The following is a 24,163-nucleotide window of genomic DNA, read 5'->3' on the forward strand; positions in this document are numbered from 1 at the left end:
GTGTACATAAAAGCTAACCGGATAAGATGGGCAAGTCATGTGATAAGATTAGAGAAAGATAGAGTGTTAAAGTTAGTATTTTTTAGAGACCAGATGGTAGAAGGTCAGTAGACCGTCCCAGAAAAAGATGTAAGGATGATGTTAAAGTCGATTTACCTAGGATTGGGGTAAAACAATGGGACATGGAAGCGCAAGATTGTAGATGGAGTGCTATAGTGGATGCTGCGAAGACTCACCTCAAGTTGTAAAGGCAGCCAAGAAGAAAATGATTTAAAAATTGATTTGTGGTTTAGCGCAGATCAGCAAGTATTCCGAATGATGCACATAGAAACGAAATAATAAAATGAATCGTGGACAGAACAACCACCATCATAAAAGATATACGGCAAAATTCGCTTATTTGGTACGGACATGTACAGATAATCGTTAGAAGATAAAAACAACATGGCTTGATGGAGTCCAAACGGCAATGGCAGATAAAGATCTAGATCAGGACATTGAGCCGATAGAATAGAATGTAGAGTGGGAACCGGAAGGAGCAGGAATAGGACCTTATATATTATTCCGTTACATTACAGTACCGTTATTCCCATGATATCCGTCTTAGTAGCTTAAAATGCCTATTAACAGATTGGTTCTTCTTCTTCTTCATGTACCTCATCCTTTTAATAAAATGGCAATCATCATGGTCCAGTTTATTCTCTCTTCACAAGTTCTGAAGAGTGTCATAGTTGTTTTTCCAGACCACCGCCTTAAATTTTTCAACCAGGACATGCGTCCTCTCCCCGGTTCTCTTTTACCTTCCACTTTTCCTTGTATATCCAATCGCAACAACTCATACAAACTGGTCAGAATGGACTAATTAAAGCTTCGTAGCGAAACTCATCATTGGCGTTTGCTTTAACTTCCATATTTATTTATCTACTATACTTACAAAAAATGTTTCTGAAATGTTCTTACAAAAAACACAAAAAAGTGTTAATACTCTGCATACTGCATTGATTCTCGAATACTCGTGGACATACCAGACAGAAACATTTTAGAACGGACTATTTTAAACTGAAGATTTGCAGAAATTAAAAACTATACAATTCTTTTTTTTTTTCATTATGCTTATTTGACTCAAAACAACAAATGTAGGAAGTAAAAACGAACCATAATGTTAAATAACTTGTTACCTAGCATGCGTTTAAAAGCTTACCCTGCACACATAAGATACGCAAGTTTGCTTACAGCGTACAACCGTTGCCATCAACACTTAGACGAAATACCATTAAAGTGCACTTCTAATACAACAGTATTTCCTGCTTCCATTAAGACAATATTCAATATGACAATTTATATCATTCGTAAAGAAAGGTTCTCTATGCCACTGAGAAAGAGTGTGATGTGCTGGGAGAAATCTGGCAACACTGCCTTACACATAAACTTTACCTCCCCCTCTCTCTCCCTCATCCCACCACTTTCGCCTCGCTGCATTGCTCAGTGTCGGCTTAGCAGCCTTCGAAGATGGTGGTCACGATCGCTGTTACAGTCAATGTGAAATTCATGCTGTGATACGTGTTTTAATGGATTTCACCTATTTACATTTATCGTCAGTTAATCGAAGTTTATGGGTAAAAGTGCATATCTGTTCAACATGTTCACAAATGGTGTAGAGAATTCAGTCAAGTCCAAATGGAAATTCACGATGAATCTGCAGGCCTTCCGCTTCAATCTTCATCGTGAATTTCGGTTCGTTGTGAACATGTTGAACAGATATGTATTTTAACCTATAAACTTCGGTTAACTGCCGATAAATTTCAATAGGTGAAATACATTTTGCATTAAAAAAAAACGTATCACAACATCAACTTCACATTGGCGGTAACAGCGACCGTGACCTCCATCTTCGAAGGCTGCTAGGCTGACACTGAGCAATGCAGCGAGGCGAGAGAGGAGTTGATGTGTAAGGCAGTGTTGCCAGATTTCTCCCAGCACGTCGCACTCTTTCTCAGCGACATAGGAAACATTTTTTTCAAATGACCCTCGTATCATTAGTAAATGCACTGATGTAAAGTTTTTACTTTAATTAAAGACTTGACAATATCTAAATACAAGTAGTGGATCTACATTTGTACAATTGGAAATTTTCATGTCTTTGATACATTTATAGCTGATCATCCTGTTTTTGTTCTAACTGCTATATAGAGATGGGGTAGTCTGATTGTTTTTGTCTATGTAACTGTCACAAAAAGGAACAGTTTACTCCTTTATTTAATTTTTCCCCTTGCGATAAACAGTAGAATAATAAGCCCTGTGATGTAACAAACCTGTTATAAATAACGTGTACACGTTATGTTAACATAACGTTTGATTATAACAGCCTGTATAACGTGTTGCCAAAAATTAGATGTGATGTATCATGTTTTTAACGTGCGCGTTATCCAGCATGTTATTTTCAAAACGTTAAAGTATCGTCTTGCGCGACAAGAATAACAGTATACAGAAATTGAATACGTTAGAGGAAGACAGACATAAACATGCAGCGTGCAGCGAAGTACGCATCTTGTTCATCCCACTCGAACATCTGGCACTAGCACCAAAACTCAAAACCAAGATGTTATTTGAAATTCCCGGCCCTCGGTCCGTGAGGTGTTCTTTCTATTGTGAATTTTATTTAATTTTTGCTTGTCCTGTTGTTATGTTATAAAATGGCTCAACAAGGATTGAAATAAACTACAAAACGAACATTCAAATGGATTTACCCAATCTGGCCAAACTGGTCTCTATAGTCAGTATAGTCTGTATGTTTTCTTCATTTATAATATTTATATGAATAAAATGTTTTTGTTTACAAATAACATAACCTCAAAAAATAATACACTATTTCTAAAAAATAACTTTACAAACCTAAAATAGTATCATCTAATTATTTTAATAGCCCGACATTTACAATCTGACAAAATTCTGGACTAAATTGTCCATTTTTTATATTTATTTATTCTTTATACTATACGTTATTTTATAACAAGAGGTTAAATACGCCCCGTTAAAATGAACCTGTTATGTTACCAGATAACGTTTTTGAGAAACGTTATTTGTCATACATCACATCAATTTGTAGAATTTAACGTAAATGCAGGATAACATGCACGTTATTTATGTTTGATACATCACAGGGGTGAATGTATAATTGTGTTATTGTGTACCATATATTACTAAATTATTGATAAGATTTTTAAAGTAAATTTTTCTATGTAGACCAGTTTAACACGCCAATGTTTAAGCTGCAATACTTTTCAAGTTAATGATTGAGCTTAAACTGTAGCATATGCGTATGTGTTAAATAATGATAAAATATAGCAGCAAATAGCTTTTACTGGGTGAAGATATGATTGAAATATGACGTTTAGCAGAAACGTCAGAACAATAATTACAAGGACATAACTTACAAGGCAAACTGGCATATCTCATTGTTCTTGTTTTGCATAATTCAACAATCAGAGATAGTTACATATTAAAACTCTTTGATTTTCTAAGGTTGCATTCCGTTCACTTAGAAACATTGAGAATAACCGCTCTAAGATGATTCGGTAACATTTTTATTTAAAAACATGTACTACATATGTTTGTAATGTAGCTAAGACCAGACATACAACTAAACGGACATGTTAACCTGCAAGAGATTTAAAACAGAAATAAAATAATATTTTTTTATTGGTACCCCATTTTTCTTATTTAAAGTACGCCTCAGCGCGTCTTTTAAAGTTACCATGGCAACATCAACAGTTTTAAATATTGATCTGACGTGACAGGAATACATACCTTGTAACGTCAAATAAATAAAATATGAATAAAATATTACTAACAAATGTTTCAAAAGATTTATTCAAATATTTGAAAATCTTAATCTTTTAAATGAATGTGAAAGTACAGTTGGTATTGCTTGAAATATTTTATACTTTCGTTTTTTAAATCGAAGGAAATGTTGTTCAAATTAATGCTACCGACATTTTCGGAAGCCAATGAGGTTGTACTTCCATTACGACCAGTAATAATAATTAATTTTTGTGACAAATTGCAAATTAATTTTCGTTTTTCTCATTTCTATAACAACGAAAGGTATACTACTGATGTACACCACAAATTTTTACATTATTAGCTCTTATTTCAATTTTTGTAGTACTAATACATGATTTAGAAGTGTGCCAATAAAAAAATAGTATACAGTATTCGTGGATAACTGGTCTTTAAAATATTTGCTCTATTTTAAGACTATAAAAGTGCTTTTTCCTATTTGTCAGCACAATTTATTATTGATCTCTTTGGGTAACAGATGGAACACGCCTATACTTATACAAATATCGGAGAAGATGACTGAGAATGAAATAGACTAAATTCATGATTACAACAGCAAATATAAATATAAATGCATGGTTATAGCAGCATCTACTAAGTGATTGTTGTATTTGTGAAGTATACTCTGGCAATATTCAGCTCGTTTCAACATTACAAACACTTGCAATACCTTGTTTTTTTTTAATGTTTTATCATCATCCATCACGAATGAAAGCAAACATGCCTCTTGGTTACTCTTCCATATTCCTAGTAATAAAGATACACCCCAGGACTATAAATAATAACAAGTTACATTTCCTTTTTTTTTGGAATGTTTTATATTATACATTTTTTTAATATCAATAAATCTCATATATATAATAACCACTGCATTAATCTACACACTATTTTAAAATTAAACATAGAAATAAATATATTTGTTAATTTTAAAATTATATTTAACAAAATAAAATACATAAAAAACGTCACTTTTTTACATATTTGGCCTCGAAAGTATCTTGTTATTTAGTATGAAAAATTGACTTGAGTATTTTTTATTCTGCACTTAACTTTAAAAAATATACACGCTATATTAAAATTTATGTACACGCAGCACGTAGAGAAGGTAGATTTAAATGGACTACTAAAGCTGGGACTTCAATTGAACAAGTCGAACTGACATATTTCCCAAACAAACTTCAACAACACATAAAAGTGCATAATATATCTAATTTCAACTTTTTATTTGTAGCGACATAGATTGTAGTATTATTATAAGTAACTAAAAAAACTGAAAATAAAACATTTATTATATTGTACTTTGAAGATGGTTTGAATCCGTCTTCATACCACTGCCAAAAAAGAAGATCGCCAAATTATGCCAGGACTTTTGCCTTGTAAGTCTACAAAATAACATTCAGAAGCTTTTCTTGTGAATCATACAGAACAGAATATATAGAGATGTGACAAGTCACCGGTCAAGAACAATTATTTGGCTTCGGGAAAGGTATGAGGACACGAGAAGCAATATTTTGTCTTCAAACTCTGGCACAAAGGTGCAAAGATCAACAAGCAGACCTTTTTTTCTGTTTTATAGATTTTGAAAAAGCGTTCGACCGAGTACAGCCCAGGAGCTTGATAGAAAGATTGAACGACATCGGAGTCGACAAAAGAGAGTCTAAAATTATAGAACCTATTTACTGTAAACACAGCTACACTAGAACAGTGTTTTGGAATCCAACGAAGATTCAATAAAAGCTTGAAAGTAAACAAAAAACTTCCCATTGTTGACCCAGATAAGTAGCAAAAATGATCCTTTGATGGCAAACCAAGAAAACGAGTAAATAAAGGAAGAGACGGTACTAAAAAAGCAAATAAGTTTATTGAAAGTAAACCAAAAACAATCCATTGTTCACCACACACAGATAAAGAGTATGTGAAGAATATTTTCAAACACCTTAGAGAAATGAAATTGAACGAGGTAGTAACTAGCTATCAAAATTAACTTCCTTGAAGGAGGTAGTTATTTTTGATAGCTAGTTTGATGAGGAGAGAAAGAGTAGATAAAATAAGAACAGAGGAAATATGGAACAGAATGGAAGTAGAACGCTCAATTACAAAAAAGTTGCAAACAGTCCTGCAGTGGTACGGGCATGTACAAAAACCATGTAGAAAACGTATCTATTTTAAAAATGATCTTATCTCTAGATATTCATTATTATTTTATTATGTAATTTAGCAAATATAGTGGATACGAGTAGGTATCATCACCACTAAGTAAAAAATAGACGCCAAGCTGTCATTTACAAAAAATTCAAAAAGGAAAAGAAACAATTTGGAAGAGATATGTCTCTTTGCATGTTCTTAAAAATTGTTTGGAAAGCTTCATAGTTCACAACTACTCGTATGATATCAGACTTCAGTAGTCCGTTTTCAGTGCGAATAGCCCCTCTTAACACTAATATATTATTTAAAAACGCCACTACGATCCGTAAACAGTTCACTTTTTCGTTCAGTTTCGCTTCTATTACGAACGGTATTCTAAACTTTGAGCATTTTAACAACAATAAAATAATTCAGGGCGGTTTTTTGTCCTTAAATAAACTAATTTTACAATTCAATGTGAACTTCGAAAGTTCATTGATTTTTCTCTTTCCCGCACCTATAAACCTCGTCCGCATAAATAAGATTATAAGATTAACATCCTTTAAAAATAGATTATAAATTATAGAGTGTACTTGATTCGGCTTTGCTTTATTGTCGATATAAAGAGTATTTAACTTTCTTATCATGTCGTAAAAGTAGTAATTGTAGGATTTAATAATAAAATATTTTAAATAAATAAATATAAGGGTCATCCCAAAGCACAAAAACCATGTTTAAGAGGAAACAGTAGCGATCAACAGGTAGCGAAAACGCGTTCCAAGATTGCGGCTGTAATTTTGAATATTTTTTCGAGATATTTGGCACACGTATTCGTAATATAATAAAGAATGGCGGTACAGAGCCCAATTTGAAAAATATATTAATATGTGGAAATTACTCTGTAATTAAATACAATATTAAAAAAAACGAGCCTGTACCGCCATTAAGAAGAACAAAAAAATACACTTTCTTCAAATAAACTTTTTTATCCTATGCCTAGATTTTGTGTCATTTTGGAACAACTAAATTTTTTTATTTCATTAGTAGTTCCAAAATGACACAAAATCTAGGCATCGGATAAAAAGTTTATTTGAAGAAAGTGTATTTTTTTGTTCTTCTTAATGGCGGTACAGGCTCGTTTTTTTAATATTGTATTTAATTACAGAGTAATTTCCACATATTAATATATTTTTCAAATTGGGCTCTGTACCGCCATTCTTTATTATATTACGAATACGTGTGCCAAATATCTCGAAAAAATATTCAAAATTACAGCCGCAATCTTGGAACGCGTTTTGGCTACCTGTTGATCGCTACTGTATCACCTTAAGATAAAAAAGTCAAGTTTGTTAAATATATTTACTTCTACACCAGAACTTATCGTTTTACAAAATATCTCACAATAATACTTGAACAAAAGAACAACCAGAAATCCTTACAGCGAAAAATTAAATCTTCAATTTTGAACTTATTTTCTCTTTTCCTGTTCTCAACATGAAGACAAACTAATACAGTAATTGGCTGCCTGTTGATCAATAAACATGATAAAAAAATAGTACGTTAAAAAAGACAAAAATTTGGTGACATAATAATATAGTACGTATTGAAAAATGCGCGTCAATGTTCTATAATTTCTTAAACGAGTTTTAAATAAATAACTAACATCGAAGTTAAAACCTCGGTTGTAATTGGTGTAAATATTTAATCAAAAATTCAAAATTAACAATTCATATTGATTACAGTAGTTGATTGTTCAGAACCAACCTTTTCCATCTTCCATCCTTAGTGAACTTTGAAGTAATAACTGCAACACCAAACAGTGGTTACTTAAAACTATTCAATTAAACGTCATTATACACCAGGGAAATAAGGTAAAAATACACCATGTTCGGGACACTTGAGCAGCCAGGTTGCAAATGGGTTTTTGGGTACTATATACCTAATACATTATAAATACAAAAATGCCCGTCACAGTTCGGACGAGAATTTTAGTTATTAACAAATAAGTGTCAAAAATGGCAATTTTTTTGTTAATAACTAAAATTCTCGTCCGAAATGTGACGGGTATTTTTGTATTTATAATGTATTAGGTATATAGTACCCAAAAAACTCATTTGCAAACTGGCTGCTCAAGTGTCCCGACAAAAACCTTATTTCTCTGGACTATTAAGCCACGCAAATGGATATAACTACCCGGAAACAGTATATGTCCCTACTCGAGATAGCAATTACATCTCTCTTGGTCTGCAATAACTAAAAGAGTTGACAGGCTATTGCAGACTAAGATAGTAGTAATTGCTATTTCGACTACGGACACATACTGTTCTCGGATAGTGATATCCATTTTTATCGACTTTATCTCGTTTAATTTAATACTTTTAAGTACATATGTAGTCTTCAATATCTATAAAAAGTGCCAAACAATCATTGGAGACGATCAGTTTGGATTCAGGGCTGGCATAAGAACAAGAGAAGCCCTCTTCAGTTTACTAGTTCAGGCCCAAAATTGCTACGACCAACAGAAAGATATATTTATATGCTTCATAGACTTTGAAAAAGCACTTGATAGAGTTAGACACGACTTACTATTAGAACGTTTGTAAGAAGTCGGTTTACATGGGAAAGACATCAAACTACTAAAAAACTTGTACTGCAACCAAAACGCCACAGTTAGGATCAAAATTACATGTCCGCAGAAGTAGAAATCAGGAGAGGTATTAGACAGGGATGTGTTCTGTCACTCCTGGTATTTAATCTTTACTTCTAGTTTCTATTTATTTAATAGAAGAATTAAGCTATAAAACAGATGAGATATCTCAACAAGGCAGCCAAAGTGAAGAGGTGATAACACTTTTCCCAACTGGAACTGTTTGCTATACCTTTACAGGTACTACTTTACCGAGGGGAGTATTAATTTGCGGTATAGAACATATAATCTTGCCATACACAATGCCAGTTATACAGTATTTTAACTGCCTAAATTACGGGCACACCAAAAATCTGTGCAAAACAAAAAATAATAAATGCATTAAATATACTAAAATACATGAACCAAACGAAACCTGTGTTATGAAATGTGTACATTGTAACGACACTGGAGGATTCCAAGGATGATGTCAAAGGAGAATGGCGTAAATATCAACAGCATCAGATACGCCGATGATACGGTCTCGCCGATGTTCGATCGATAGATCGAATTATCATGATTTAGAAAATGGAACAGGCCAGAAAATCTTAAAAATCAAAAGACTGCTATGTGATTCTCGAATAAAACTCGAAATTCGACTACGTATATCAAAATGCTACGTCTGCTCAACTCTATGCAGTTGAGACATGGACCCTTACAATATCAACCGTAAATAAATTGAAGGCCTTTGAAATGTGGGTCTACCGGAAAAATCTGTGATCGCACACCTGAAATGAAGAAGTGCTGCATATAATAGGCAAGGAACGAGAACTTTGCAATACAGTGAAAGTTAGAAAAATCATCATACCTTGGCCACATATTGAGAAATAATAAGTAACAGTATGCTCAACTAATAGTAAAAGGACTAGGAAAGAAAAGGACTATCGTGGCTAAGAAACATCCGACAATGGACAGCTGAAGACGGAGAAGAGTTTGCAATTAGTAGCCAACCTCAATTGAGGAGAGGATACTTTAAGAAGAAGAAGTCTTCAATTTAAACCCAATCACTGTTTGGTTTTGCGATTATTATCGCAGTACTTCAAAATCCACTGAAGATGGACTGATAAGTTCGAAAACGTTCGTTCTGATGGATTACAATCAACTATTGTAATCCATTCGAATTTTTAATTAAATATTTATACCGATTACAACCGAAGGTCTTACTTCAATGTTAAATTTCTTTAACTAAATGGTATACAGCCAACTTCCGGTAAGTCTTCCGATTTAGCTTTTAAATAAATCTTTATATATACAATAAAATAAAGCCTCTCGATTCCATTTTAAATCTATTCTTACTCGTGCAGACCGAACTATAAAAACAATACGACACTCTGTACAATCATATATCTAGTAACAAATTACCACCTAGAGTTGAGGAACAGTGACACAGTTATAGGATGCCGTTGGTGAAATATTGGAAGCCGTCGTATAATTTTGTAGAGAGGGAGTGGATGCTGCCCTCTACCATACGATTTACTTCGAGTCTGAGTTGTTCCTCCGTCATGCTCATGTGGAAGCGGTTCTTGAGATTTTGCACCGTTGAAGCTCCCGATTTAAAGCAGGGTAACTGGGATCCTGTAAGTTAAAATATGATTAGTTATCGAACGTTTTAGTTTGGAGCAAATTAAAGATTCTTTCAAAAGTAATTGATGGATTCGACCGTTACTTGATGGAAGTTCATTTTATCTAACAATAAAACACTGAAAACGTTTGTTTTCTATACTTCCACAAGATTTATTACAACTATGTGGACAACAGCTGTTTCGGCAGAGTGCCTTTCTCAAGTGATTTAGATTACTATGGGTTTGCCTTTTTAAAGTCTTTAACTGAAGAGGTTGAGGAGTGGGGAGCTGTTTGTCTCGAGTTGGTCATTCAGAATTATATCAGAAAAAACTCCATAAGAAAGCCCTGGAATTAGTCTATCCACCACCACAGAAAGAACCCAGTACCTACTGTTCTATCACATATACTGGCAAGATAACAACAAAAATAGCCAGGTACATAAAAAAGAAAGGAATAACACCAGCTTTCAGAACCAACAACTTAAGCAAATATATTAAGAACAATAAGAGCCGAAAGAGAAAACAACTACAGAGTGGTGTTTACAAACTAACTTGTGGTGACTGTCCGAAAACTTACATCGGTCAAACTGGCAGAACCTTTGACAAACGGATAGCAGAACACAAAAGGGCTTTCAACAATAGAAAAACAGACACTTCTACATACGCACTTCACCTTCTAGATCATAATCATTCTTTAAATGAACAAATTCTGCATATTCAAAATAAAGGCCTTAAGCTATTTTTATTAGAATCTATGGAAATTAATAAATTGAAAAATACAGATATAATTCTGAATGACCAACTCGAGACAAACAGCTCCACACTCCTCAACCTCTTCAGTTAAAGACTTTAAAAAAGCAAACCCATACTAATCTAAATCACTTGAGAAAGGCACTCTGCCGAAACAGCTGTAGTCACATAGTTGTAATACATTTTGTGGAAGTATAGAAAACAAGATCTTTCAAAAGTATTACAGTAACGGAAAGTTTTTTCAGTTTTTTCGCAGACATTGCGAAAAAAGTCTGTGGATTCTTCATAAATAACAAAAAACTAAGAAAACTGTACCAAACACAGCCATTTAATGTTTTTAGTTTTTAAAAGTAGTCGTGCAGTACAATTACTACCCCCGATAAGATAGGCAAAATACCTTCCCAGAATTAAATTTTATCCATTTTTTACGTTCTATGCGAATAAAAAATAAGACTGCGTAATTTTAGCCCGTCGCCCCCCTCCCTACATACAAAAACATTATTTTTTGTTTTTATTTTTTTTTTCGGTGGGTAGCAATCAATTCAAAAATTTCAAAAAATTTAGACACATAGTTGGGGCTTTTACAAAACTGATATATTTTTTATAGACCTGATGTATAGTCCTGAATCCCGCGTAACAAATAAGAGATTATTAACAGTAAGCTGAAAATTTATTCATAGCTTAACAGTGTCGAGTCGGACAAACTTTGATGTATGAGAGCACTGGAACAGGGGAAGTTTTAATTGTGGAACAGTTTAAAAATTTGGAACGTCAGACTACGAAAACGTCCCATGTATTTTGTCGGACAGAACTTCCAAATGATTTGTTACCCTTTCATTAAACTCTCATGCCAACTCACCAACGTAATTCCTGTCATTTGACATGTTCTACGTGTCGGACTTATTAAAATGCCCAACATATTTGTCGGACAAACATGTTGACATATATTATATAACGTTATATATTGAATAAACTTAAAAACAACCTGTTCTTTTTCACAATCATAAACTTGTCAGGATGACACGTTCCACAATTAAAATTTGTTAATAGCTTAACGGTGTCTAGTCGGACAAACTATGATGTATGGGAACACTGGAACAGGGGAAGTTTTAATTGTGGAACGTGATTTTAATTGTGGAACCTGTCATCCTGACAAGTTTATGATTGTGAAAACGAGCAGGTTGTTTTTAAGTTTATTCAATAGCCAACGTTATATAATATACGAAAAAATATTTGTCCGACAAAAATGTTGGGAATTTTAACCAGTCAGACAAGTAGAACATGTCAAATGGCAAGAATTATGTTGGTGATAAATATAGCAGTCTGATTTTTGCATGAGAGTTTAATGCAAGGGTAAAAAATCAATTAGAAGTTCTGTCCGACAAAAATCATGGGTAGTTTTCGTAGTCCGACGTTTGAAACCTGTAATATATAGACAGTTTCGAACGTCGGACTACGAAAACCGTAGATGAATTTTGTCGGACAGAACTTCCAATTGATTTTTTACCCTTTCATTAAACTCTCTTGCAAAAATCAGATTGCTATTTATCACCAACATAATTCCTGTCATTTGACATGTTCTACGTGTCAGACTGGTTAAAATACCCAACATTTTTGTCGGACAAATATTTTTTCGTATATTATAATAAAACGTTGACTATTGAATAAACTTAAAAACAGCCCTGCTATTTTTCACAAACTTCGTTTATGTCAGGATGACACGTTTATCACGTTCCACAAATAAAGATTCCCTGTTCCAGTATTCTCGTACATCAAAGTATGTTCAGCTTGCTATTAATAATCTTTTATTTGGTACGCGGGATCCAGGCCTAGTAGGTTAAGTGTGCATAACCTGAAACTGCATTTTTTCTAAAAACGAGTGTAACTTTTATTTGGAGATGACGCCAGGTTTAATTTTTTGGTTTGTGTCTTTTATCAAAAAATATATTTCTCATTTTTTCCACATTTTTCCGTAAGCTGTGCCATCTTCAAAATCATGAAAAACTGATTTTAAGGGTTATTGGGAATTTTCTCCATTTTATAGATTTAAAAATTGATCAAATCAAGGTTTTTTTATAGGTTATATATAATTTTAACTGAGTTCTTTAAGACATTCAAAAATTGGGAGAAACACCTCCGAACCCCCAAAAACCATATTTTTTTTTCAAGATTTTGTGAAGAGTTTTTGTGAAACCTGAATCAATACAATAAAACAAGCCAGGTTTTCAAGGGTTATTCGGTGGTTTTTTCTCGATTACCCAACTTTTTTAAATCTCTACATCATTAAAAGGCATGTTTTCAAAATTTTTATAAAATAACATCACTTCGTTTCTTGGGGTAGTAGATTACGTGATTAATTATTCAAAACATGTACTTACCTGATCGCATAATCTCCACCAAGGTAACTATCATTGCATGGTGTTTCCTGGCAGCAATCAACCCTTGCAATATCAAAATTTTGAAATACTCAAACATGTCTGAATTTTCACCTCCCATTATTTCTACAAATTCAGGAGTTAGTTTGAAAGGCGATTTTTCGAAACCAAGATTCTTAGGTGACGTTGATAAAATAAAACCAAAATCGATATGGATCAGGTGACCATCGCTTTTTAGGAGAATATTTCCGTTATGCCTACAAAAGTGTAAAAGTTATACATCCTATAAAATTATTTATTGTATTAAAAAAAATCTTGTAAAAGGTATCTACCTTGTAACTACCGGCACCACATGACATCAAGCGTATTGGTATAAATATTACAACCAATATTGTTAATGTCATGTGATGCCGGGAGTTAATCTGGGAATTACATCCCTTAAAATTTTATAATACAATGTAAACTTCACAATTTTAAAACAACTTAAGGGTTTTTACCCGTGTATATCTTGGTGGCTTAAAACATGTAATGTGACCACTGATGATGGAATATTGATTCCAAAAAAGTTCTGTTGTGATAGATAAAACCATTTTTAGGGATGTTAACAATTTAGCTCCCATGTGCACCACCCGTGGGCACAGTAAGTTTTCCGTTCAACCATGTGTCCCACTGATGGGCACAAAACTTATCCTTGTTCATTTCGGTGTGTACCTGTCCCCATGACCTGTCCTAACCGCAGATATAGACGATTTGCATTAAAAGGCGTGCCCTACGGGTTCTCTAGAATGCCTGTGGACGATGGTTCGATATTTTCACCATTTTCTGAGTAAATACAGGTTCTGCTATTTTGCCTACCATTGTATCATTTACACACGTGCTGTTGGCTTGCAAAGTAAAGATTATTGTACTGCGTAAAATGAGTAAATCGTGGAAAAATAAAAAAAAAGTTAAGTGAAGATGAAGACGAATTCTATAGGAGAGTGATTTTTTTTAAATGACAGTGAGTCGGAAAATGCGTTGGACGATTCCAATTTTGATCAATCCAGTGACGGCACTAGTGAAGATAGTTATCCGGAAACTACAAATGTTGCTAATAAAAAAACTTATTATTGAAAGAGACTAAGTTTTCACTCTAATGGCATATAAAACAACGTAATGTTACTCTACATCCCACCAGACTGAAAACAATGGGAACCTTCTCTGGTTACACCTTCGAGGCTTCTACAATTTGCAAGCCATACGGATGCTGAGACTAAAGAAGGTGAGGGAATTTTACAATTTATAATTCACGTCCCATCTGCTCAGCGCGGTAAAGTTCCAACGAGAATGGTTCCCTTCGTACTCCTAGTCAGAGTAAACATTAAATCAAAAATGAATAACCATTTTCAATTTCGTTGCAAAACAAAAATACAGCCGCATCATATTCTAGTCCAATCAGAGAGTGCAGCAAGCACCTCTACCGGTTTCGAAACTTATTAGTCTCTCATCAGGAGGCACATGCTGCTCTCATTATAAATTCATCACAAATTCATTATAAATTAGTAGACATAAAATCAGTATTAATCTTACCTATCTTTAACCTGAATCAAGTAACAGATAAGGCAATAAGCGGCACAACTTTGTACGAAATTCTTCTGAGCTGTAAGGAAGCCTTCTGAAGTCATCGGTCCATATTCATTGATAAAATATTGGAGTAGCGATAACTGACAATGTTTCTTCACTTGATGAAGAGAAACTGTGTTCAATATGGGTTCAATCAGGCCGCTGTCGTCTGACAAACACAATATTCTAAAAATATAAAACCAAATCAGTATAAAAAACTTTTCCACCGAAAACATTTCTTTCATTAAATGATATATGTAAATTATATAGTTTATTTACTTTTTGTATTATAATCAATAAAGGATTTTTTACTTCAACATCCTGGTTTTTGTCTGTTGGAGTAGTTTGATCTTGAAACTATTAGTTCAGATTTTGGTAAAATTAGTAGAAAATGTTAATATGTTTAGCAGTAGTGGCAACAAAAATATAGCAATGGGAGCTTAAAATTTGTAAATAATAGAGGTGGGAACGAATATATTCAACGGTTCCAAAAGAACTACCCTAAGAAACGAAATAATTTCAAGAATTTAAAGAAATTGCTGCACTGGAAGAATGGTTGACCTGAATGCCAGTTCTTATCGCGGTGTAAGCAAAATATTTGACTCGTAATGATTCTACAGATGATCAAGAGGGGAAAAAGAAAAGCCGAACATGTTTTTAAACAATATAGAAAAACAATCAGATCTCCAAATATATGACGAAGAAGACAACCAGATCTAACAAATAAATGATGAGTATGTTGAAGCGAATATAAAAGAAAGATATCAGAGGGGAATCCCGGAATCCCAAACGAAACAAGCAGTAGAAAATTTCATCGTTAACAAGTTGGGTAGGTATACAAATAAAAATAAATGGAGCAAGAAAAATGGATATATAAAATATGCTTAATCGAACTAGATAGCAAATACAAAAAGTTGAAAACAATGAAAACAAAAATAAAATAAAGGGACTGCCGAACCTCATATACACAAATGATGACCTAACAAAACTTGAAGGAGAAATACAATCCAAAATTAGAACAACTGTTAAAGAAGAAGAAAAGAAGGGAAAATTGCGAAGGTAGAATATCAAAAGTTAATTGTTTACAATGAATAATGGAAATGGAACGGCGAAAGAAAAAAGCTGGAAAAATTAAACTATACCAGCTAAAAAAAGTAGTAAACTATAACGTACAGGACAATATTACAAAGACGACAAGGCAAAGAAAAAGGACACACGAGGAAAAGACGAAATAAAAAAGAAAACAATAAAATCAAATGAAGTAATACAAATAGGGGAGTGCAATTAGAACGAAAAGATACAATGTTTCGGAAAAAATCAAACAAGGTTATATTTTTCTAAAACTTTTTTTGTTTTTATAAATATGTTAAAGTAAAAAGTTCTACTCACAAATTTCGCCGCTAATTGTTTATTAATTGTTTAAACAATAACAATTGTTTTGTATAAATAATGTTAAGAATATAGGTGAATTCAACATTTTATTTTGATAAAAAATGTTTTTATTTTAGTTTTGATTATGCTGAACCCGAATCTGACATTACAATTTGCAAATTCAAAATGGCGGATTCAAAATGGCGGATTTTTTTCTAAAAATCCTTAAAAAGTAGTTGTAAAATCTGAATTTTTTTTATAAAACGTTTTTGTTTGCATATATGTGATATTTTTGAGAGGTTGCTGAACCTGAATCAAATTTTGATAATTTAAATTATAAAATGACAAATCCAAAATGGCGGATAACTTAAAAAATAGTTGTAAAATCATAATTTCTTTACAAAATGTATTTATTTCTACATATATTTATTTTTGAGTGCTTTTATAAACCTAACTTAAATGTTAACATTATAAACTACACTCCTGGCCAAAAAAACCTGGACACCTTAAAAATAGGTCATTTTTGATGTCACGTATCTCCTAAACCTGTGGTCCGATTTTAGTGATTTTTTTAATATGTTATAGCCTTATTCTTTAACAATATCGCTGTGATAATATTGTTGCTAGACAGGTAAATTGTCATTGTATACCGGGTGTATCAATTAAACTGTGTTTTTTTCTCAAAGTTCGCCACACCCTGTAGAATATTCTAGCATTTATAAAATACTAAAATTAAATCCAGCTATAGCCTCATGTTTTCTTAACATTCTGTTTTTTGATTCATTCTCCTATGTTGTATAATAAAAAAGTTAGGTACTTTAACAACTAGCCATGTTTTTCATCAATACAGGGAGATTTTAAATAAGTATAACAAACTTTAAGGGGTAATTTGAATGAAAAAATAATGACAGTTTGCTTTATAAACGTATGTTCGCAAATGCTTCGTTTCCAAGATACGGGATGTTGAATTGCTTGTTACAAATTGATGATTTATTTATTGCTCTAAAACCGGTTGAGGTATGCAAATGAAATTAGGTAGGTTTTAAGAGAAAGTTATTGCGCATTTTTGACGTACAATTAAAAATTGTATATTCACCATTGGCGTGCATACGGGTCATACTACCCGGTCTTGTTACTCGTATGCACGCCAATGGTGAATATAAAATTTTTAATTGTACGTCAAAAATGCGCAATAACTTTCTCTTAAAACCTACCAAATTCCATTTGCATACCTCAACCGGTTTTAGAGCAATACATAAACCGTCAGTTTGTAAGAAAAGTTTCAACACCCTGTATCTCAGAAACAAAGCATTTGCGAACATACGTTTATAAAGCAAACTGTCATTATTTTTTCATGCAAATTACCCCTTAAAGTTTGTTATACTTATTTTAAATCTTCCTGCATTGATGAAAATATGGCTAGTTGTTAAAGTACCTAACTTTTTTATTATCCAACATAAGAGAATGAATCAAACAACAAAATGTTAAGAAAACATGAGGCTATAGTTGGGTTTTAATTTTAGTATTTTATAATTGCTAGAATATTCTACAGGGTGTGGCGAACTTTGAGAAAAAAACACAGTTTGATTGATACACCCGGTATACAATGACAATTTACCGGTCTAGCAACAATATTATCACAGCGATATTGTTGAAGAATAAGGCTATAATATATTAAAAAAATCACTAAAATCGGACAACAGGTTTAGAAGATACGTGACATCAAAAATGACCTATTTTCAAGGTGTCCAGGTTTTTTTGGCCAGGAGTGTATAAAATGGTGGATCCAAAATGCGGTTTTTCGTAAAAGAACATAAAAAGAACATTTTTCTAAAACATTTATTGTCTTTATTTTTTACACGTTGTTGAATCTGAATTAAAGATTAAAAATTTAAATTTCAAAATGGCTGATTAAAAATGGCGGATATTTAAATGAAAAACCAGTAGAATCCAATCAAACAAATATGTAATTTCACACATATGGAAAAAAAGATAAAACAAATAATTTTCAAAATAATATTAAAAATTAAAATGTATTAAAAAGAATATTAAAAAAAACAAATTTTCGATTAGAAGCATATAATTACATATTGGAACATAGTTTTTAATTCCAAACAACTTTTTATCATAAAAATTTTCGATATTGTGAAATATAAAGGTACTTTACTCTTGATTGAAATTCATATTTTTTGACATACCTCGTACAAAATTAACAAAATTTGATATTTGATGGTTGCATCTTATGTTATATACGATGAAGAGTATTTTATAAAGAATAACTTTTTTTCGTAAAACTGATATTAAAAAAGTTGTCAATAGGTTCCAAGTTACGCAGACATACTGTATAAGAGCTAAAAAAAATTTTTTTGTTGAACATTTATTATTGTTGAAGCTTATTATTAAATGTATTTTAGGTAAGTTTTACAGAAAAAAGTTTTGATCACTCTGTATATACATTTTTTCAGCTGGTAATTTTCAATTTTTGTATTACATTTTTGTTATCTTTCTTAGTTTTCTCAAAAATAAATTGTTTATTTAATTTTTAAACTAAAATAATTCAGTGTTTTTTAAAGATTACATCCCAAGCTTTAAAAAAATAGCAAAAAAAATTGTATTAGATTTATTCAAACTTGAGTAATACCGTCTTAAAGTGGTGGAAATTCTGTAAAACTACGAAGTTTTCAAAAATTACATTTTTTGAGACATCGTATTACTTGAAATAAATTTTTGAGATTTTTTTTTTTTAATAAAACATCGTTTAGTAAGATGATTGAGAGTTAAGTTGTGAAAATTTGAGAGTTTTATAAGTAAAATTGTATTAGTTACACATTTTTAAATCATTTTTAAACAAAATTATGTAAGGCTCACTTTCCGGCCACACCGTACTTATGTCCACACATTTTATTTTTTTATTACAACCATAAGACAGCTTATTTCATCTTCTTTCATGTCCAATTTGTAAAATTTCTTTTGATCCATTAGTTAAACAATTACATTAAAAAAACTCAACCGTGCACTTCTTCCAACGATAGTTTACAGTGCGCCAATGTGTGTGAGAAGGGTGACTTTAGCGTTATAAATAAAAAATTACAGGAGCTAGAGATTTAAGAAAAATCTTTATATAAGGTTTTTTTTTGTAAAATTTTCTGAATTTTTCAATTTTTTAAAAATTATATTTTCGGAGTTATTTAAAAAAACATCTAACTTCGCTGTTCATTTGTTTAATAAAAAATGAAGCACCGACTTCTCGAGTAGAACTTTTTGATATGTTGTTTATTAAACATTTCTTAATGAAATTACAAAAAGTTTTATCTTCTTTGATTTTTTCCGAAGTGAAAATCTAAATGCACTCCCCTAAAACGACAAGGTGAAATTTAAGAGGAAACTACAAGAAGGAAAATTGAAACAAACGCTACTTGAACTTAGAAAATATAACTATTGTAATTTTTTATGCTATTTTTTGTTTTCATTCCAAAAATTTCATGTTTAATTTTTTATTAAATTATTCACTTAAAATGGGTCATTTTTTTAGTATTGACTTCAAACGTGTTAATTAATTCTTTTTAAAGTGCTTTGGCAATATTAACCCATCATATTGAACTTAAGTATGTACGATAATTTCAAAATATTCCATATTTTTGTACATGAGTGTATTATTTCTCGCTTGTATTACTGCGTTTAATTAATATAATTAATGCTATGACAAACACCCACCTGTACGGATGCAACCAGAGCGGAACATGTTCGAGTTCCCAAATTTTTTGGAAAGTCTCCAATATCTGTGAAGCCATTAACTCTTGTCGTAGGTCATCTCCGCATTTGACGATAACTGAGAGCAGCTTCCACGATGATAGATAGCCATATGGTGAACTTTCCCGAATTCTTTGTTCTTTATCCTAAAAAGAAAACGTATTTCAAGACGTATTTCCAACTCTTTGTTATTAGTCTAAGATCCGGTATAAGAACGACCTTCACCAATCTGTCTAATGGATAAAAATTATTTGATATGTAATTTAGTATGTTAAAAATTATAAAAAACATGGGGTCTCCGATATAATTTTGTCCTGATATAATTAATTAATTAATTAATTAAGAGGAAACAGTAGCGATCAACAGGTAGCGAAAACGCGTTCCAAGATTGCGGCTGTAATTTTGAATATTTTTTCGAGATATTTGGCACACGTATTCGTAATATAATAAAGAATGGCGGTACAGAGCCCAATTTGAAAAATATATTAATATGTGGAAATTACTCTGTAATTAAATACAATATTAAAAAAACGAGCCTGTACCGCCATTAGGAAGAACAAAAAAATACACTTTCTTCAAATAAACTTTTTTATCCGATGCCTAGATTTTGTGTCATTTTGGAACTACTAAATTTTTTTATTTCATTAGTAGTTCCAAAATGACACAAAATCGATAAAAAACTTTACTTGAAGAAAGTGTATTTTTTTGTTCTCCTTAATGGCGGTACAGGCTCGTTTTTTTAATATTGTATTTAATGACAGAGTAATTTCCACATATTAATATATTTGTCAACTTGGGCTCTGTACCGACATTCTTTATTATATTACGAATACGTGTGCCAAATATCTCGAAAAAATATTCAAAATTACAGCCGCAATCTTGGAACGCGTTTTCGCTACCTGTTGATCGCCTCTGTATCACCTTAATAAATACTACCTTTTTGAAGTTATACTTCTTTAGGCACGAGGGTGAATTTTTACATTCCCTGGCGCATGCGCACACCGACAGTATGGTATTAAATGGTATTAGTCGCTCAAACGTTATACGGGATCTGATTGGGTGTTAAAATCATGTGTCAATAATTGTTCAATATGGAGATTATAGATAAACAAAAACGTTGTGTATATTAGTTTTTATTGTTGTGATGGCAGAGAAAAAAGCAAGTTTATAATTGTAGTGACTTTTTAAATAGTTTTTAAAAGCGACAGGTACGTAATAATAATTATTGTAAATGTTTCAGTATCCTAATAAAAAATTACATAGGTACCTACCTATTTGGAAAATTTAAAATGAACCTACCAAAATAGTATATGTAATGCTTTGATTTTACATACTTTGATTACCATCAAAATTTCTACCAATATTCACCTAATACAGCGTTTCTCAACCTTTTTGAGTGATGTACCACCTACAGTTATTTTTATTATTTTTGGTACCACCTATATTTTTAAATTGTAATATCAATACTTACTAAGTACTACTATTTTAATTTTTTCTGTGTTTTGTGTACCACCGCCAATAATGATATGTACCACCAGTGGTACATGTAACACAGATTGAGAAACTCTGACCTAATATATTGTTATTTCACAAAATATTCCTTTAATTCCACAAAACTCACACTAATTTGATTAAATTCATATAAGTAATAAACAACTGTCAAAAAGTTTATGGTGTAAACGTTCAGTTGGTGTATATTCCCACATGACATATACGCGAATTTGGCGCAGTGGGAAAGCGCTTTGATTTTCGATCGACGGGAAGTGGTTCGATTCCCAATGCAAGTTACTATTTTTTTATTTTTTTTTTATAAATTTTATGATTGTAAATATATTATTATATAATTTTTTTCAGAAAATACGTATTTAGTTAAAATTTTTGGCAACAATTATTGTTCAGAAATCATTTCTTTGTGGTATTTTCAATGTGTTTGTGTGTGTTTTATTCTTTTATTTTTTTTAATTTTTGGTATTGTTTTAATACGAATTTTTGGAAAGTAGTAAGTATTAAAATTAGTTTAATATTTAAATTAAATATAAATAAACTGTTTAAAGTATATTGATTTCGTTGAAATCATATAATAGAAGTATAACTTCTTACGTATACAAAGTACACACATTCTTTTTTTTTTAGATTCTTTGGACCATTTTAAACAAAAAAATTATGTTGTAATTTTTCTCCTAAGTTAATCTTTTCGAGTTATCATCATCATGGCATCCACACTCCTAGCGGAGTGATTGCCGCCCTCTTTGGGCTCTTCCGATTCGTTTGTCGCGGTGAATCAATCCGCATCAACATTTTGGTTTTACAATTGGTTGTGTGACTTGGCATCTTCTACAATTTGTCTCAATTCGTTCCTGCTTTTGCTTATGGTTGCCCATTCTCTGACTCCCATCTTCTTAAGGTCCTCGACTATCTGGTTCTCCCATCTAGTTTTGGGTCTTCCTCGTGGTCTGCTTTGATACGGGTCTCCATTTGGAAATTTTCTTGATGACGCTTCTGGATTTCTCCTTTCTATATGTCCCATCCATCTGAGTATCTGTGCCTTGATAAATCTGATGATGTCTTCTCCTTTCAGAAGTCCTCTTACTTCGTGGTTCATGAGTTTTCTAAATTCATTATTACCTAAATCTAGTGGGCCTGCTATCCTCCGAATTATTTTCCTCTCTAGGATCCTCAATCTTTCTTCCTCTTTATGGGTCAAACACATTACCTTAGCACCATATGTGATTACTGGTCTAATTGCTGCTTTGTAAATCTTCAGTTTAGTATTCTGAGTAAGCTTCTTATCTTTTAGGAAGTTATTGTATTTCCAGTAGGCTCTGTTTCCTGCCTGGATTCTTTCACTGATTACGATGCTTCTATCGTTAGTTCCATTAATAACATTAGACTCCAAGATATTTAAAGTGTTCTACCTTTTCAAACTTATATTCATCAATATTTAAACTTGACACATTATCTGGATTTTTTCTTGAGCATATTAGGTATTTTGTTTTGTCTTGATTTATTTCTAAACCCCTTTTGGATGCTTCCTTGCATAACTTCGTAAATTCTTCCTTTAAACTGTTCAGGTTTCTGCTAATTAATGCTATGTCGTCAGCATACGCCACAAGTTGCGATATCGATGTTATAATTGTACCTTTTATTTCTGTAGCTCTTATTGTTCCTTCTGCGACATTAAATAATGACGTTGATAGAGAGTCACCTTGTCGTACTCCACTTACTATTTCTATATTTTTGGTGATACCGTTATCTCTAATTATTGCTGCAGTCGATCCTTCCATTGTCATTTTCGTAAGTTTTATAAGTTTCATTGGTATATCTAGGTTTTTCATGTCTTCTATTAGGTCGGGTCTTGTTAAGCTGTCAAAGGCTTGCTTGAAATATATGAAAAGGATGTGTAAGTATCATGTTCGTAGCATTTCTCAACTGACTGTGTGATTATATGAACTGCGTCTATTGTTGACCTTCCCTCTCTAAATCCGTGCTGGTAGTCTCCTATTTTAGTTTCAATGTATTTTGAGAGCTTTTGTCTGATTAGTGCTGTCAATATCTTGTAGCAGCTGTTTAACAGTGTTACTCCTCTATAGTTGTTGCATTTTGTAGTGTCCCCTTTCTTTAGAATCGGAAATATCCATCCAGTTTTCCATTCTTCGGGCATTCTTTCTTCTTCCCAAATCCTTAGTATTAGCTCGTATATTTTCCGTTGTAGTTCTTCTCCGCCTCGTTTTATTAGCTCGTTTCGAGTTATAAACAATTTAAAACTAACAAAAAAAAACGAAAAATAACGATTTTCAAGGATCAAAAACATAAGTATCATTTTTGAAATTACGAAGTATCTAAATTCAAGTTTAAACATTATTATATCAGTTCTTGATAAGTATTCTGGGCTTATTTAATTTTAAAACAATGTTTTTTAGTTGTTAATGCCGTCTTCCCACAAGGAAGCTTTTTAAAAAAATATATTTTAGAATAAAACATTGCAAAAATTCTTATCGGGACCTGATAGAAGAAGGCACTTGAATTTAGGTAGGTACTTGATGATTACAAAAAAAAAATTTTTTTTGAGTCTTGAAAATAATAATTTTTCGTTCTTTTTTCAG

The 24,163-nt window shown here is 32.1% G+C and overlaps 1 protein-coding gene across 1 annotated transcript in view; it reads right to left on the reverse strand.

Annotated features, from left to right (window-relative positions):
- Nucleotides 1–635: 635 nt before the first annotated feature.
- LOC114335571 (phosphatidylinositol 4-kinase beta) overlaps nucleotides 636–24,163 on the reverse strand; it is a 488,466-nt gene continuing 464,938 nt past the window's right edge. Inside the window, exons 8-11 of the mRNA XM_050654137.1 lie at nucleotides 20,025–20,206; nucleotides 14,907–15,125; nucleotides 13,341–13,594; nucleotides 636–10,225 (exon numbers count right to left, since the gene is read on the reverse strand). Coding sequence (XP_050510094.1) covers nucleotides 10,041–10,225; nucleotides 13,341–13,594; nucleotides 14,907–15,125; nucleotides 20,025–20,206 — 840 coding nt within the window. The 3' untranslated portion in view covers nucleotides 636–10,040. The remainder of the gene's footprint in view (nucleotides 10,226–13,340; nucleotides 13,595–14,906; nucleotides 15,126–20,024; nucleotides 20,207–24,163) is intronic.

This window comes from Diabrotica virgifera, chromosome 6, assembly GCF_917563875.1.
Source record: "Diabrotica virgifera virgifera chromosome 6, PGI_DIABVI_V3a".
In the NCBI taxonomy this organism is placed as follows: domain Eukaryota; kingdom Metazoa; phylum Arthropoda; class Insecta; order Coleoptera; family Chrysomelidae; genus Diabrotica; species Diabrotica virgifera.